Consider the following 15,009-nt stretch of genomic DNA (forward strand, 5'->3'; position numbering starts at 1 on the left):
GTTAGCTCGACATTATAGTTTATGTAAGTGTGTGTATATATATATATATATATATATATGATGTGAAATTCATTTTGTTATTTGTTAAGGGGTGACTTTTGTCTCCAATTCTCTTTATTTTGGCCATGTAATTGAGTAAGCATAAATAGTGAGTTTGAGATAGAAAAAATGGACACTTTTCTTAGCCCAAATTATGGAAGGACTAAGCATAATATTGTCACTTCATTATCTCAATTTCAATTATAATTGAAAACACTTACTCTCATTCAAAACTAGGGGTGAGCATAATATGGGTTTACCTAAACCCAACCCTAACCCAAACCCAAAATATTAATTTGGGTTGGTTAATATGGGTTGGGTTGAGTATGGGTTGGGTTGAGTATGGGTTGAGTTTAATTTGGGTTGGGTTAGGGTTACCCAAATTACCCAAATTATATAAATTTAGTTTAATTCTCTATTATTAATCCAATATAAACTAAGCATCTTCCAACTTTAAGTCGAACACGTTTTTGACATGTTTAACATATTTTTCATACGTTTAACACGTTTTGCACACATTTAACACGTTTTTAATATTTTTAACACGTTTCACTTATAACATGTTTTTCACATGTTTAACACGTTTTTCACACATTTAACACGTTTTTCATACATTAAATACGTTTTTCAACGTTTTCACATTTTGACATGTTTTCACGTTTTTGACACGTTTAACACGTTTTCACGTTTTTGACATGCTTTCACGTTTTGACACGTTTAACACGTTTTTGACATATTTAACACATTTTCACACTAATAACACGTTTTTCACGTTTTTGTCACGTTGAACACGTTTTTGACATGTTTAATACGTTTAACACGTTTTTGACAAGTTTAACACGTTTTTTACGTTTTTGCACGTTTAACACGTTTTTAACATATTTAACACGTTAACACGTTTTTGATAAGTTTAACAAGATTTTCACGTTTTTGGCACGTTTAACACGTTTTAAACATATTTAACACGTTTTTGATAAGTCTAACACGATTTTCACGTTTTTGGCACGTTTACCACGTTTTTGACATTTTAACACGTTTTTTTATATGTTTAACACGTTTTTCACACGTTTAACATGTTTTTAATATTTTTATCACGTTTTCACACTTAAAACATGTTTTTCACACGTTTTTATGTTTTTGACACGTTTAACAAATTTTTGACATGTTTAATACGTTTTCATACTAATAACACGTTTTTGTCATGTTTAACACGTTTTTGACATGTTTAATACATTTAACGCATTTTTGACAATTGAAACACGTTTTTTTTACGTTTTTGGCACGTTTAACACGTTTTTAACATAACTAGCACGTTAACACGGTTTTCACGTTTTTGGCACGTTTAACACGTTTTTAACATTTTAACACGTTTTTGATATGTTTAACATATTTTCACACGTTTAACACGTGTTTCACACATTTATTATGTTTTTCACGTTTTTGGCATGTTAAACACGTTTTTGACATATTTGACACGTTTTTCACATTTTGGTACGTTTAATACGTTTTTGACATATTTAACATGTTTTTCACATTCTTAACATGTTTAAATGTTTGTAACATGTTTAATACGTTTGTAACATGTTTAACATATTTTTCACGTTTTTGGCACGTTTAACACGTTTTACACATTTAACATATTTTTGACATGTTTAGCATATTATTTTGCACGTTAACACGTTTTGATAAATTTTAACACGTTTTGTCACGTTTAACACGTTTTGGCATTTTTGACACGTTTAATATGTTTTCACACGTTTGACATTAAACGTGTTTAAACGTATTAAACGTGTCAAAAATGTGAAAAACATATTAAACGTGTCAAAAACGTGTTAAACGTATCAAAATGTGCCAAAAATGAGGAAAACGTGTTAAACGTGTCAAAAAAATGGAATATGTGTCAAAACGTGTTAAACGTGCCAAAAACGTGAAAAACGTGTGAAAATATGTTAAACATGTTACAAACGTGTTAAACATGTTACAAACGTGTTAAACGTGTTAATAATGTGAAAAATGTGAAAAATATGTTAAACATGTCAAAACGTGTTAAACGTGCCAAAAACGTGAAAAATGTGTCAAAATGTGTTAAATATGTCATAATCGTGAAAAATGTGTCAAACATGTTAAAAACGTGTTAAACATGTCAAAACATGAAAATAGTGTCCAACGTGTCAAATGTGTTAAACGTGTTGAATGTGTGAAAAACGTATTAAACGTGACAAAAACGTATTAAACGTGTCGAAAACGTGAAAAACGTGTAAAAAAACGTGTTAAACGTCTCAAAACGTGGTAAACGTGTCAAAACGTGCCAAAAATGTGAAAAACGTGTGAAACATGTCAATAATGTGAAAAACGTATTAAACGTGTCGAAAACGTGTTAAACGTGTCAAAACGTGTCAAAAACGTGTCAAACGTGTCAAAAACGTGTCAAACGTGTCAAAAACGTGTTAAATGTGTTAAAAACATGTTAAACATGCCAAAAACATGAGAAACGTGAAAAACGTGTTAAACGTCTCAAAACGTGGAAAACGTGTTAAACGTGCCAAAAATGTGAAAAACGTGTGAAACGTGTCAATAATGTGAAAAACGTATTAAACGTGTCGAAAACGTGTTAAACGTGTTAAAACGTGTCAAAAACGTGGAAAACGTGTTAAACGTGTCAAAACGTGCCAAAAACGTGTGAAACGTGTCAAAAATGTGAAAAATATGTTAAACGTGTCAAAACGTGTTAAACGTGCCATAATGTGTCAAAATGTGTTAAATGTGTCGAAAACGTGAAAAAACGTGTCAAAAACGTGTTAAACGTGTTTAAAACGTGTTAAAAACGTGTTAAACATGCCAAAAACATGAAAAATGTGTTCAACATGTCAAAATGTGTTAAACGTGCCAAAAACGTGTTAAACGTGTCAAAAACGTGTTAAATGTATAAAAAACGTGTTAAAATAGTCAAAAACATGAAAAACGTGTTAAACGAATAAAAATGTGTTAAATGAGTCAAATACATGTTAAATAAAAAAATAAAAATAAAATAATTTGGGTTACCCAACCCATACTCAACCCAACCCATACCCAACCCATATTAGTAAATAATATGGGTTGAATTATGGGTTGGGTAAATTTAATTTGGGTTGAATATGGGTTGGATAATACGGGTTGGGTTTACCCGTTTGCTCACCCCTATTCAAAACACCAAATTAAAGTGTAAGACATAGTAATATGAATCTAAATTAGGATTATCATGTATTTTTTTTATGATTTAATTAATGAACTGTCAATTAAATTTCTTACACATAAATTATTTTTGGATGAAATAATATTATACATAAATTTGTAATTGCTTAACTTTCTCAAAAAAAAAGTTGTTTTTAACCGTTAACTGTTATAGTTAATTAAGTGGATATAAACATTGAAATTTAAAACAAATATAATTGAAATTTATAATTATTGATTTTCATTATTTTATTTTGTATGTCAATCTCAAAAAATATCTACACTAACATATTATATATTTATCTTTTTTTTAAATGTGTATTTTAATTCCCGTATAATTAATTTTAGTACAAGACAATTCAATTTACGCATATCAAAATTAGCTGCAAAAATATAGTGATAAATTAACAATTATCAAAATTAATTTTATTCAGATAAACACATTATAATTGATATTATAAGCAAATCAAACAACTTCATTGTAATAATGTTATAACTTATAATCCCTCAAACCAAATAAAACACTATCAATATCAACTAGGAATTTTATCAGTAAAAATAAAAATAAATTAGTAATCGAGTGTAGCCGAAACCACGCACTGGATTATTATCAACGTCCCAAACGCGCCCGTGTACCCCATTGTAATAGAAGGAACGCGCGATCGCGCCTCACCAGATTGGGTAACGCCTGTTAGTTGAAATGCTAACGGAGCGCCCGTTCGCCGACGGAACCAAACGGAACGCGAACGAAATGCTCAGCGTCCACATTTTCCCTCGAAACATCGTCGTTTTACTTATGGTTCCTCTTTCTCCCCGTGATTGTCAGAGGGATAAAGACGAATCCCATCTTTAATTTCTCATGGAACCCAGCCATTAGTCAATGTTTTGGCTGATTCGAAAGGTGAAATGATCACCCTACCACGATGATCATTTCCCCTATAAATCTAGGCATCAATAATGCTTATTCCAACAAGATTGATCTAAGAACGGCCAAAACACCATTAATGGTTTTGGCTGATTCGATCCACTTGAGACCTCCACCGACTCAGGAAGGTTATAAATAGTCTCCCTCAACACTTCCGAAGCCAAGAGATCCACTATCCATCTTTAAATCATAAGAAATTCGAAATCCGCCATTAAAGTTTCAAGCTTTCTGATTTTTTGAAATCTTTGTATAAGGCTCTAAAGCTTGGATCTAGGCATCCATAATGCTTCCCCAAGGTCTAATGAGTGTTCTCCAATCTTTGGTATGCTTCCAATCATTATTTAATTCATACTTTGAGTTTAAAATTGAATTTTTTATATTACAATTTTCATAAGTTTGTATATTGTCTGTTTGTTTAATTTTAGGATTGAAAATTGATAAAAAGATAATTTCCCAGCTTTATGTTTAGGTTATAATCAATCAATCAACCTTAAACAAAAAAAAAATCCAAATTTGAATTTAAAAAATCCAAAAATCGAGTTTGTTGTTCTTGGACTAATTCTCAAGAACAGCTAGCCAAAAAGCATCACAACATATTTCTAATGATGATGAACAACTGTTTAGATCATGTTTGATCCATCTCGATCATATTTTATCAATATCAAAAATTTTAAAATAATTGAAAATTTTGAGTTCTTAAATTGGTTCAAACGAACTACCAATATTCTTGTTTTGGTATTAATCAAGTATATGAAGTGTAAGGAAGCTATTGGTTAGCTCATTACACTTCAAAACATCTTTTAAACCAAAAACTCGATTTTTGGCCACAAATTGTTTTGAACGAATTGATCATCACCTATATCGATTGATACATTGGGATGATGTTCTAAATATTTCTGTGAGCTTTGTGAAGCTACCCATGCCCTTGGATCGAAGAATCCAAGTCTCCAACAAAATTACAAAACCTGTAATTTTGATGTTCTTGAGAACTGAGAGGTCCGACTAGGATTGAGTGGTCCGACCAGTTTTCTTCATCGAGGACCGAGAGGTCCGACCAATAATTTTTACATCTCATCGAGAAGTCAGACCTAGGACCGAGGAGTCTCGCACACGACCGGGAACTCCTGAACCTAGGACTGATGACTTTAACCCATGACCGAGAAGTGATGCGGTGCGAGTCGAAGAGGCGTTTATGCGAAAGTTGCAGCATCCGAAAATATCTCGCAAGTGTCAGATTTCGACGATTGCCTAGTGTTTTTCGGGCGGAAACGTTTAGGGGCTCAAAATCGCATTTTTATTAGTTTCGGGTGTTTTTTTGCAATTTATTAAAAGTTGTTTACTTCTTTTGCAATCTAGGGTTTGAGTATTTAAAAGAATCTTAAAACACTTTGTGAGGGGAAGATTATTAATTAGAAAACGAGGTTTCCTCAATATCTATCAACTTTCGGTATTCGTAAGAATCAACGAATCTTGATAAAGGTTCATCCTAGCCACGCACGCTGCATCAGTTGGTATCAGTTTCCAGTCGACCCTGAGGTATGCCGCCCCGAAGACAGCCGCGCAACCCTACCCCTGGTGCTGATGATGGTGACCTTGCTGAGTTACGACGTGAAAACGCTGAGTTTCGCCGTGATAACGACGATTTGAGGCGGCAGGTTGAATGGTTGACGCAACGGATGGATGCATCTATGCACATGCACCACCCTGAAGATGATGTTACGATGACAGATGAAAACCCTCTCGGTGGTCTTCGGAATCGATCCCCTGAACGCCCCAATCATCGCTGGGAGCAGGCTTTCAGGGTGGACATCCCTAAGTTCGATGGTAGTCTACCACCGGAAGAGTTTATTGATTGGCTTTCTCAGGTTGAAGAGATTCTGGATTTCAAGGAAGTTCCTGCAGATCGTCGTGTACCCCTTGTTACGATCCGCTTACATGGTCGTGCACAAGCATGGTGGCAGCAGTTGAAACAGACACGTGTTCGTCATGGTAAGGCAAAGCTCACGAATTGGGACAAATTCAGGAAGCATATTAGGGCTGCGTTTCTACCATATAATTACGAACGTAACCTGTACCAGCGGTTCAAGAATCTTCGTCAGGGTTCTCGTTCCGTGGATGACTATTCCACTGAGTTTTACACCTTTGTGGCTCGTGTTGACCTGTCTGAGTCCCCTCTCCAGTTGGTTTCTCGCTATATTGGTGGCCTTCGCCTCCAGTTGCAGGATATTTTGAATATGTTTGATCCCTTGACTGTTTCTAAGGCACATCAGCGTGCTTCACAGGCTGAGAAACAGCTAGCCAGGCGCGGTTCGGGTAGCTTTGGAAAACAGGTTGTCCCCACTAGTGGCATTGGTTCTTCTTCCCAGCCGGCCCATCCCACCCCAGCCCCCCCTCGCAGCACTACAGCCCCCCCGCAGGGACGTCCCGGTGACTTGCGTTGTTTCAATTGTGGTGAAGTTGTCCATCGCCAAGCAGAGTGTCGCAACCCAAAGTCCACCAATCGTGGTCTTTTTACTGAGGTGGATGATCCTGACTCTGCTCTTCCTTCAGATTCAGCCCCAGTGTATGATATTTATGATGATGAGGCAGCGGAGGAGTATGTTTCTGGTGATGTTGGCCCCCTTTTGGTGATTCGTCGATCATGTTTAACCCCTCGTGCTCCTGACAACGAGTGGTTACGCAATAATCTGTTCCATTCCACTTGTACCATCGGTGGCAAAGTTTGCACCTTCATCATTGATGCTGGGAGTTGTGAGAATGTGATTTCTGAGGTTGCAGTTTCGAAGCTGGGTCTGTCCACTGAACCTCACCCCAAGCCTTATCGCCTGTCCTGGCTGAGTCAAGGTACGGATGTTACAGTTTCCAAGCGCGTACTTGTTAATTTTTCCATTGGTTCCCATTATCGTGATGCTGTATATTGTGATGTGGTTCCTATGGATGCTTGTCACCTTTTACTTGGTCGCCCTTGGCAGTTTGATCATTCTGTTATACATGATGGGCGTGCTAATACCTACACGTTCTTATTTCATGGTACCAAGATTGTGTTGATGCCAAATCAGCCCAAGAAGGGTGCTGCCCCCACTCATCATGCGTCCCCCCCTACCACCTTGTTGTCTCGGGGTCCTTTTCAGACCGCCATGGTCGAATCGGGCATGGTGTTTGCTCTATTTTGTTCGCTGATTACCTGTGGTGCTAGTTCTGAGGTGCCTATTCCAGTGCAGCCGCTGTTACAGGAGTTTGCAGATGTTTTTCCTGAGAATCTGCCTTGTGCCTTGCCTCCTTTGCGTGATATCCAGCATCACATTGACTTGGTTCCAGGTGCTGCCCTACCCAACCGTCCTCATTACCGCATGAGTCCCAAAGAACATGAAGAGTTGCGTAGACAGGTGGAGGACTTGCTGGCTAAGGGACACATTCGAGAGAGCCTTAGTCCCTGTGCTGTCCCGGCCCTTCTTACCCCAAAAAAGGATGGGTCTTGGCGTATGTGCATTGATAGTCGTGATATCAACAAGATTACAGTACGTTATCGGTTTCCTATTCCCCGGTTGGATGACTTGTTGGATCAGTTGGGTGGTGCTTCTGTGTTTAGCAAACTGGATCTCAAGAGTGGATACCATCAGATTCGTATTCGCATGGGTGATGAGTGGAAGACTGCCTTTAAGACTCGTGAGGGCTTATATGAGTGGCTGGTTATGCCGTTTGGTCTGTCGAATGCTCCTAGCACCTTTATGCGTGTGATGAACCAGGCTCTTCGCCCTTTCATTGGGAAGTTTGTAGTCGTTTACTTCGACGACATCTTGATTTACAGTGACAGCGAGGTAGCACACCTCTCCCATCTTCGTGAGGTGTTATCTGTTCTCCGGCGTGACAAGTTCTATGCTGCTTCCTCGAAGTGCACATTTCTTACTGATTCTACCCAGTTCCTCGGTTATGTGGTGTCTCGGGAGGGCCTGAAAGTGGACCCGAGTAAGATACTGGCTGTCAATCAGTGGCCCCGCCCCTCTTCGATCACTGAAGTTCGCAGTTTTCATGGTTTGGCTTCCTTCTATCGGCGTTTTATTCCTCACTTCAGCAGTGTTACGGCTCCTATCACTGATTGTATGAAGGGGGTTAAGTTCTTCTGGACGGATGATGCCGAGGCTGCCTTTGTTGAGATCAAGCACCGACTCACTTCAGCCCCTATTTTGGCTCTTCCTGATTTTTCCCAGCCATTTGAACTACATTGTGATGCTTCGAAATTGGGTATTGGGGCTGTACTTAGCCAATCTGGGCGTCCTGTTGCTTATTTTAGTGAGAAACTGTCTAGCGCTAAACTTCGTTTCAGTACCTATGATATTGAGTTCTATGCTATTGTCCAGGCAGTCAAACACTGGCGTCATTATTTATTTCAGCGGGAGTTTGTCTTATATACGGATCATGATTCCCTCAAGCATCTTGGTGGTCAGGACAAGATTTCTCATCGTCATGCTTCGTGGGTCTCTTATTTACAGCAGTTTACTTTTGTGATTAAACACAAGGCTGGTGTGTCTAATCGCGTGGCTGATGCTTTGAGTCGTCGTCATGGGCTGTTGGCGGAGATGCGTGTCCATGTACCCGGCTTTGATTCGTTTGTGGACCTCTATCGTGATGATCCTTTCTTTTCTCAGGTCCTCATTCGCATCCAACAGGGGGATTCGAGGGACTTTGTCTTGGAGGATGGGTTCCTTTTCCGCGGTGTGCAGCTGTGCATTCCAGATTGCAGCCTGCGTTTGAGGATGATTCAGGAACTCCACAAAGAAGGCCATGTTGGGCGTGATCGTACCTTCCAGCTTCTTGCAGCTTCTTATTTCTGGCCTTCGATGCGCAAAGAGGTGGGGCGTTTTGTTGTTCGTTGTCGTGTTTGTCAGTTGGCTAAGGGCGCTTCGACTAATGCCGGGTTATACTTGCCTCTGCCTATTCCCACTCAACCATGGTCTGATGTCAGTATGGATTTTGTCCTTGGGCTGCCACGTACCCAGCGTGGTTCTGATTCGATTTTTGTGGTGGTTGACCGATTCTCGAAGATGGTTCATTTCATTCCCTACAAGAAAACCTCTGATGCTGTGGCTGTTGCACAGCTTTATTTCAGGGATGTGTATCGCCTTCATGGACTTCCTGCCTCCATAGTTTCTGATCGGGACACTCGCTTTGTGAGTCACTTTTGGAGGAGTCTTTGGCGTTTGGTTAATACTCAGCTGAATTTTAGCAGTGCTTATCACCCGCAAACTGATGGACAAACTGAAGTTGTTAATAGGTCTTTGGGGAACCTTCTGCGCAGTTTAATTGGGGATCATCCTAAGGCTTGGGATCTGAAGCTGCCTCAGGCCGAGTTTGCTCACAATCATGCTGTTAATCGCTCCACTGGTTTCAGTCCTTTCCATGTGATTTACGGGCTGTCTCCGCGTGCTTCTCTTGATTTGTTAGCGCTGCCCAGCAAGGTGCGTCCTCATTCCACTGCTGCGGATTTTGTTGGTCAGTTGGCTCAGGTTCATCAGACCACTCATGACCGCTTGGTTGCTGCTACTGCCAAGTACAAGGAGAAGGCTGATTCGAGAAGGCGTGCTGTTGATTTTGAAGTTGGTGACTTTGTGTGGGCTATTCTGACTAAGGATCGTTTTCCAGCTCATGAATATAGCAAGCTTGCTGCTAAGAAGATTGGTCCTGTTGAGATTGTGGAGAAGATCAACCCCAATGCTTATCGTTTACGCCTTCCCAGCCATGTGCGTACCTCTGATGTGTTCAATGTGAAGCATCTTGTTCCTTTTGTGGGTGAGTCTTCTTCTGATGAGGATGATGCGGTTCCAGATTCGAGGACGAATCTTTTCTACCCTGGGGGGAATGATGCGGTGCGAGTCGAAGAGGCGTTTATGCGAAAGTTGCAGCATCCGAAAATATCTCGCAAGTGTCAGATTTCGACGATTGCCTAGTGTTTTTCGGGCGGAAACGTTTAGGGGCTCAAAATCGCATTTTTATTAGTTTCGGGTGTTTTTTTTGCAATTTATTAAAAGTTGTTTACTTCTTTTGCAAGCTAGGGTTTGAGTATTTAAAAGAATCTTAAAACACTTTGTGAGGGAAAGATTATTAATTAGAAAACGAGGTTTCCTCAATATCTATCAACTTTCGGTATTCGTAAGAATCAACGAATCTTGATAAAGGTTCATCCTAGCCACGCACGCTGCATCAAGAAGTTAGACATAGGACTGAGGAGTATCGCATTCGACCGAGAACTCCTGAACCCAAGACCGATGACTTCCACTTAGTATTAAGAGGTCCGACCGAGATTTCTAGCACCCGACTGAGAATTCTAACTCAGGACCGAGGGACTCTACACCACGACTGTGGATCCTAAACCCTGACCGAGGGGTTTCCAACCTAGGACCGAGGGTTCTTAGCCATCGACCGATAAAACAAACCTAAGACCTACGACACCAGTCCTAAGGCCTATTTGGTTCTTTTTTTTAATTCTATTTTTTTTTGGTAATTTTGGAACCACAAACCATATTATAAAAATCCCGAAAAATTAAAAAATGATTTTAAAATATTTTTGGATATTTCCATAAACAAAATATTTTGACAAAGACTCGTTTAAAATTTATTTTTAAACCCTTATGCTTTTTAAACTGATGTTCTTTAGGTGCTTTCCTCCCTAAGTTATCATCAGTATATTTTGCAACCATGTTGTAACATGGAGCGCTATGATCTACAATACATCCCTACAGGATTCAAAGACATCCACAAGGAAAAGATATCCAAACGACTCATAGTTGTTCCAAAGATCATACGACATTCCTTTATATCCTAATGCTAAGACAGTGAAGCAAAAACTCAGATGAATGAAAGAGGAAGTCATGAACAAAATCCGAGAAGAAGTCCAAAAGCAACTCGAAGCTGGATTTCTCGAGGTAGTAGAATATCCTACCTAGATAACTAACGTAGTTCCCGTCCTAAAGAAAGACCAGAAAATACGTGTGTAAGTAGATTATTGGAATCTGAATAAGGTCAGCCCTAAAGATCATTTTCCCTTACCACATATCGACATATTGGTCGACCATGCTGTCGATTATGAACTGTTATCATTCATGGACGGATTTTCAGGATACAACCAAATCCCCGTGGCCCCCGCAAGACAAGGAAAAAACCACATTCATAATATAAGTAAGAACCTTTTGTTATCGTGTCATGCATTTTGGTCTTAAGAACACGAGAACCACCTATCAAAAGGCAGTCATTATGATCCTTCATGACATGATCCACAAGGAAGTGGAAATATATGTTGACGACATGTCCGAAATCTCGAAAAATTTCTCCAACGAATCAGGAAATATCAGCTACGACTCAACTCGAAGAAATGTACCATCAAAATCATAGCTGGTAAAATTCTAGGCTTCTTAATCACACAAAGATGAATCGAAGTTTATCCCTCTAAGATATAAGTAATCACGGTTATGTCGGTCCCTCGAAACAAAAGAAATGTCTGAGGATTTCTGGGAAAATCCAATACATTAACCGATTTATCAACAAGTTTACTATGACACGCAATTCGCTGTTTAAGCTGCTAAAGAAATACCAAAAGTTTGTATGTGATGAAAACTGTCAACAAACATTTAATAGAATAAGATATTACTTAAAATCCCCTCTCATACTCATGCCGCCTAGAGTTGACATTACTCTCACCATATACCTTACTATAACAGACATAGCCATGGAAAGCATATTGACTAAAGAATACGAGGACAAACTCGAAACGGATGTATACTACATCAGTAAAAGGATGACTGAGTGTGAACTTAATTACACTTTAGATGAAAAAATATGTTGGGAATTAGCATGGGTCACCAAAAGGTTGAGACTACATGCAAACCCACTCTATTAAGTTGGTATCAAGATTGGACCTAATCCACTTTTTATTCCAACAAACTCTTCTGTCACCTAGACTAGTCAAATGGATGATGATGTAATCCGAATATGACATAGTCTCATACCTCTCGCATGCAAAACAAACGTTCTACCATTTGAGCTACACTATTTTGTTATATTATAATGATAAGAATATGTATGAATTGAATATTTTTCCTAACGAGACAGCCACGTGGGGAGTCGTTGGGGGAATTGTTCCTCCCAATCGCTCCCTATATCATTATTCCATAAAAAATAATGATGAAAAAACCCTAAATCCAATACTAGGTGTATTTGTTTATCTTAAGTCAAAAAGTGTTAACAAAAAAAAGAGCCATAACAATCCAATATTAGGGGCATTGGTATATTTTAGGCCAAGAAGTGATAACATAAAAAGAGCAATAAATAAAACCCGAAATCATATACGAGAGGTATTTGTTAGAAAAATACATTGCTAAAGGAAAAAGAAAAAGGAAATATTATGAGAAAATTCAACGACTCAAAATGATTTAAGATATAACTCTTCTATAATTGGTTCAACTCCGAGAGTTCTTCATAAGGAACCTAGAGTATTTACACCAACAAAAAAAATTATTTTCATAATGATACAAATCAAATCAACGATGCGTTTAATTGAAAGACATCATCCAAGCTCTAATGCGTTGATACACAATCGATCCATAAAAAATTGCGACAAATTCGTTCGGTTGAACAACGACATCGTCAACAAAACTATCATATACAAAATTTCTTTCTTATGCCCTATTTTAACGTAAATGTAATTTACATTTATCATAAAATAAATTTAGAAGTAATATGAAAACTTCATGACATTCAACTTATAAACCAAGTTAGAATAAGCCATTGAAAATGATGCTGTGACTAGTGTTATGTTAAAGATTCTCAATAGTTTATCTTGAATGGAAACTCAAACAGCATGATAACACAAAAAGTAATAAAAAAATCCTAAACTAAACCAAGTTGCATCAAAGGCTGCAATGCATTTGGCATAAACTTCCTAGCAAATAGGAAACACAATGTCATATTATTTCCATTGTAACTACAATTGGTTCCAAATCTTATCCGATTCAAAAGCTCTTCCGAGATAGACTGTCTATCGAATCTCCCTGGGTGTGGAGCCGGTTTGGACCAATCGACCCATGTAATTGTCCTATTTGAGTTATTCTCGGGGCAAAGAATGTTCAAGAGTGTGGGGATGTAATGCTCGTCCATGTAACATGGAGGGCTACAATGTTGATGAAAAATTGGGTAATATTTTTGATCGCTTACAATCTTCATGGCTAGATCGCGACTAATCTCGAACCATTGGGACCCTTTACGCCACTGGGAGATGGTTATGTTTGGCGACATTAGAGGATTGTATCTGCCACGTCCACTCTTCCTAGGATCATCGTACGAGGAAACAAAGCTTTGGCTGGAGTTCATGAGGTGGTTGTAGACAGTTGTAAAGTTGAACAAAGGAATACATGACTCAGAGAGCAATATGAACCTTTGGTTGGAGAAGTCAAGAAGGGCATTTGCCAATAGGCGTCGTTCGGCATCCACCATAGTTGGTTTTCCCCATTCCACTTCCTGTTATTCAAGGCAAAAGAACTAATTAAAAAAGGTAAAAAAAATACCAAATATGTTTTTAGACATACATTATTAATTAGACAAAATAATTGTGTCTCCACCTAGTATAAGCTCAGGGAATTTAATAATAGTAAAAGAATATATTTCCTTGTGATTTCTCAACCTAAGACATCAAATAATTCTATTACTAGATCCCATTTTTAGTTTAGTGAGAACAAGAGATGAATATTAACCCTAAGATTTTGGGTTCGAGCCTGTCAGGCGGCAAATTTTGTGCCTGGATATTAACCTTAAAATCTTGAGTTCGAGCCCATAAGGCGACAAGTTGTGTCTGATTAAGTGTGTTTGAGAGTTACATACTTAATTCGTTGTTCCATTTTTAAATTTTCCTCAAAAAAAAATTCCATTACTAATATTAATATTAGTATGGTCCACTTTATCAATTATCCTAATATTGATTAAAGTGCTAGTCATTGTCACTTTATTCCATTTTCCATTAGCCTTTGTCATAGCCAAATTTTTATTATTGTGTTATACAACTATTTTCTGGTTTAATAGCAATGAAATATAAATTTGTTAAAAAAAACTCAATGATTTCACCTTATAATTCTTTAAACTATTTTATTGAGGACAAGAATAAAAATGTAATGTATTGATGTCTCTTCTCAGGAGAAAATAAATTTAAAATTCTGAAAAGTAAATAAATATTATTCCCAATAATTTAAAAGTGAATTGTTTAAAAAAATCAAATAAATTTCCAAAAAATGAATATTAATTAAATTAAAGCTAACCTGGCTAGGAACCCTTGTTCCAAAAAACACATTCCCTTGTGTGATTGATTCATTATATGAAGGATCGGGATGGACATAAATGGAATACATCCCTTCATTCCCTCTAAAGAATTTTTCCCACAATGGACTAAAAGGTAATGGTCCCCTTGTCAAATACATAAAAGCAACCTTACCAACCCCAAACTTATGATCAATCTTCGGTAATGACGATGCTCTCAAGAATAGCTCCTTGTCTTCCATACTATGCATTACATTTTCCTTCTCGATGATCATCGTTGGAGGAGCATTAAGCGTCGGTTGTAATTGCTGCAATGGAGATTTTGGCGAAGATGTTGGTTGGAGAAATAGGGGATCAAAGGTGGCGGGTAAGAAAGAATAAGAGAAGGTTGATTTTAGATATAATGAGAAACCCTTCACGTAAAAACTGCCAGTGAATCCAATGGATAATCCAACAATGAAAAATAGCAAATAAGAGACTTTATTAAGGTTTAGACGTGAACAAGTGAAGGGATGTTGAGCATTTTGATGAGTCCTCAT

General features: G+C 37.9%; 1 protein-coding gene across 1 annotated transcript; it reads right to left on the bottom strand.

The window, feature by feature from the left end:
* Nucleotides 1–12,906: 12,906 nt before the first annotated feature.
* LOC124909919 (glycosyltransferase BC10-like) lies at nt 12,907–15,009 on the bottom strand. The gene is made up of 2 exons (XM_047450548.1): nt 14,473–15,009; nt 12,907–13,681 (listed from the first exon to the last, which is right to left on the bottom strand). The coding sequence occupies exons 1-2, from the start codon at nt 15,007–15,009 to the stop codon at nt 13,055–13,057; spliced, it is 1,164 nt and encodes a 387-aa protein (XP_047306504.1). The 3' UTR covers nt 12,907–13,054.

Source organism: Impatiens glandulifera, chromosome 7, assembly GCF_907164915.1.
Source record: "Impatiens glandulifera chromosome 7, dImpGla2.1, whole genome shotgun sequence".
Lineage (NCBI taxonomy): Eukaryota > Viridiplantae > Streptophyta > Magnoliopsida > Ericales > Balsaminaceae > Impatiens > Impatiens glandulifera.

Excerpts from the sequence above, each read along its gene's own strand:
- LOC124909919 (XM_047450548.1), bottom strand. The coding sequence starts at position 15,009 with ATGAGGACTCATCAAAATGCTCAACATCCCTTCACTTGTTCACGTCTA. Across the intron at positions 13,682-14,472 it reads GAACAAGGGTTCCTAGCCAG|GAAGTGGAATGGGGAAAACC; the intron begins GTTAGCTTTAAT and ends CTTGAATAACAG.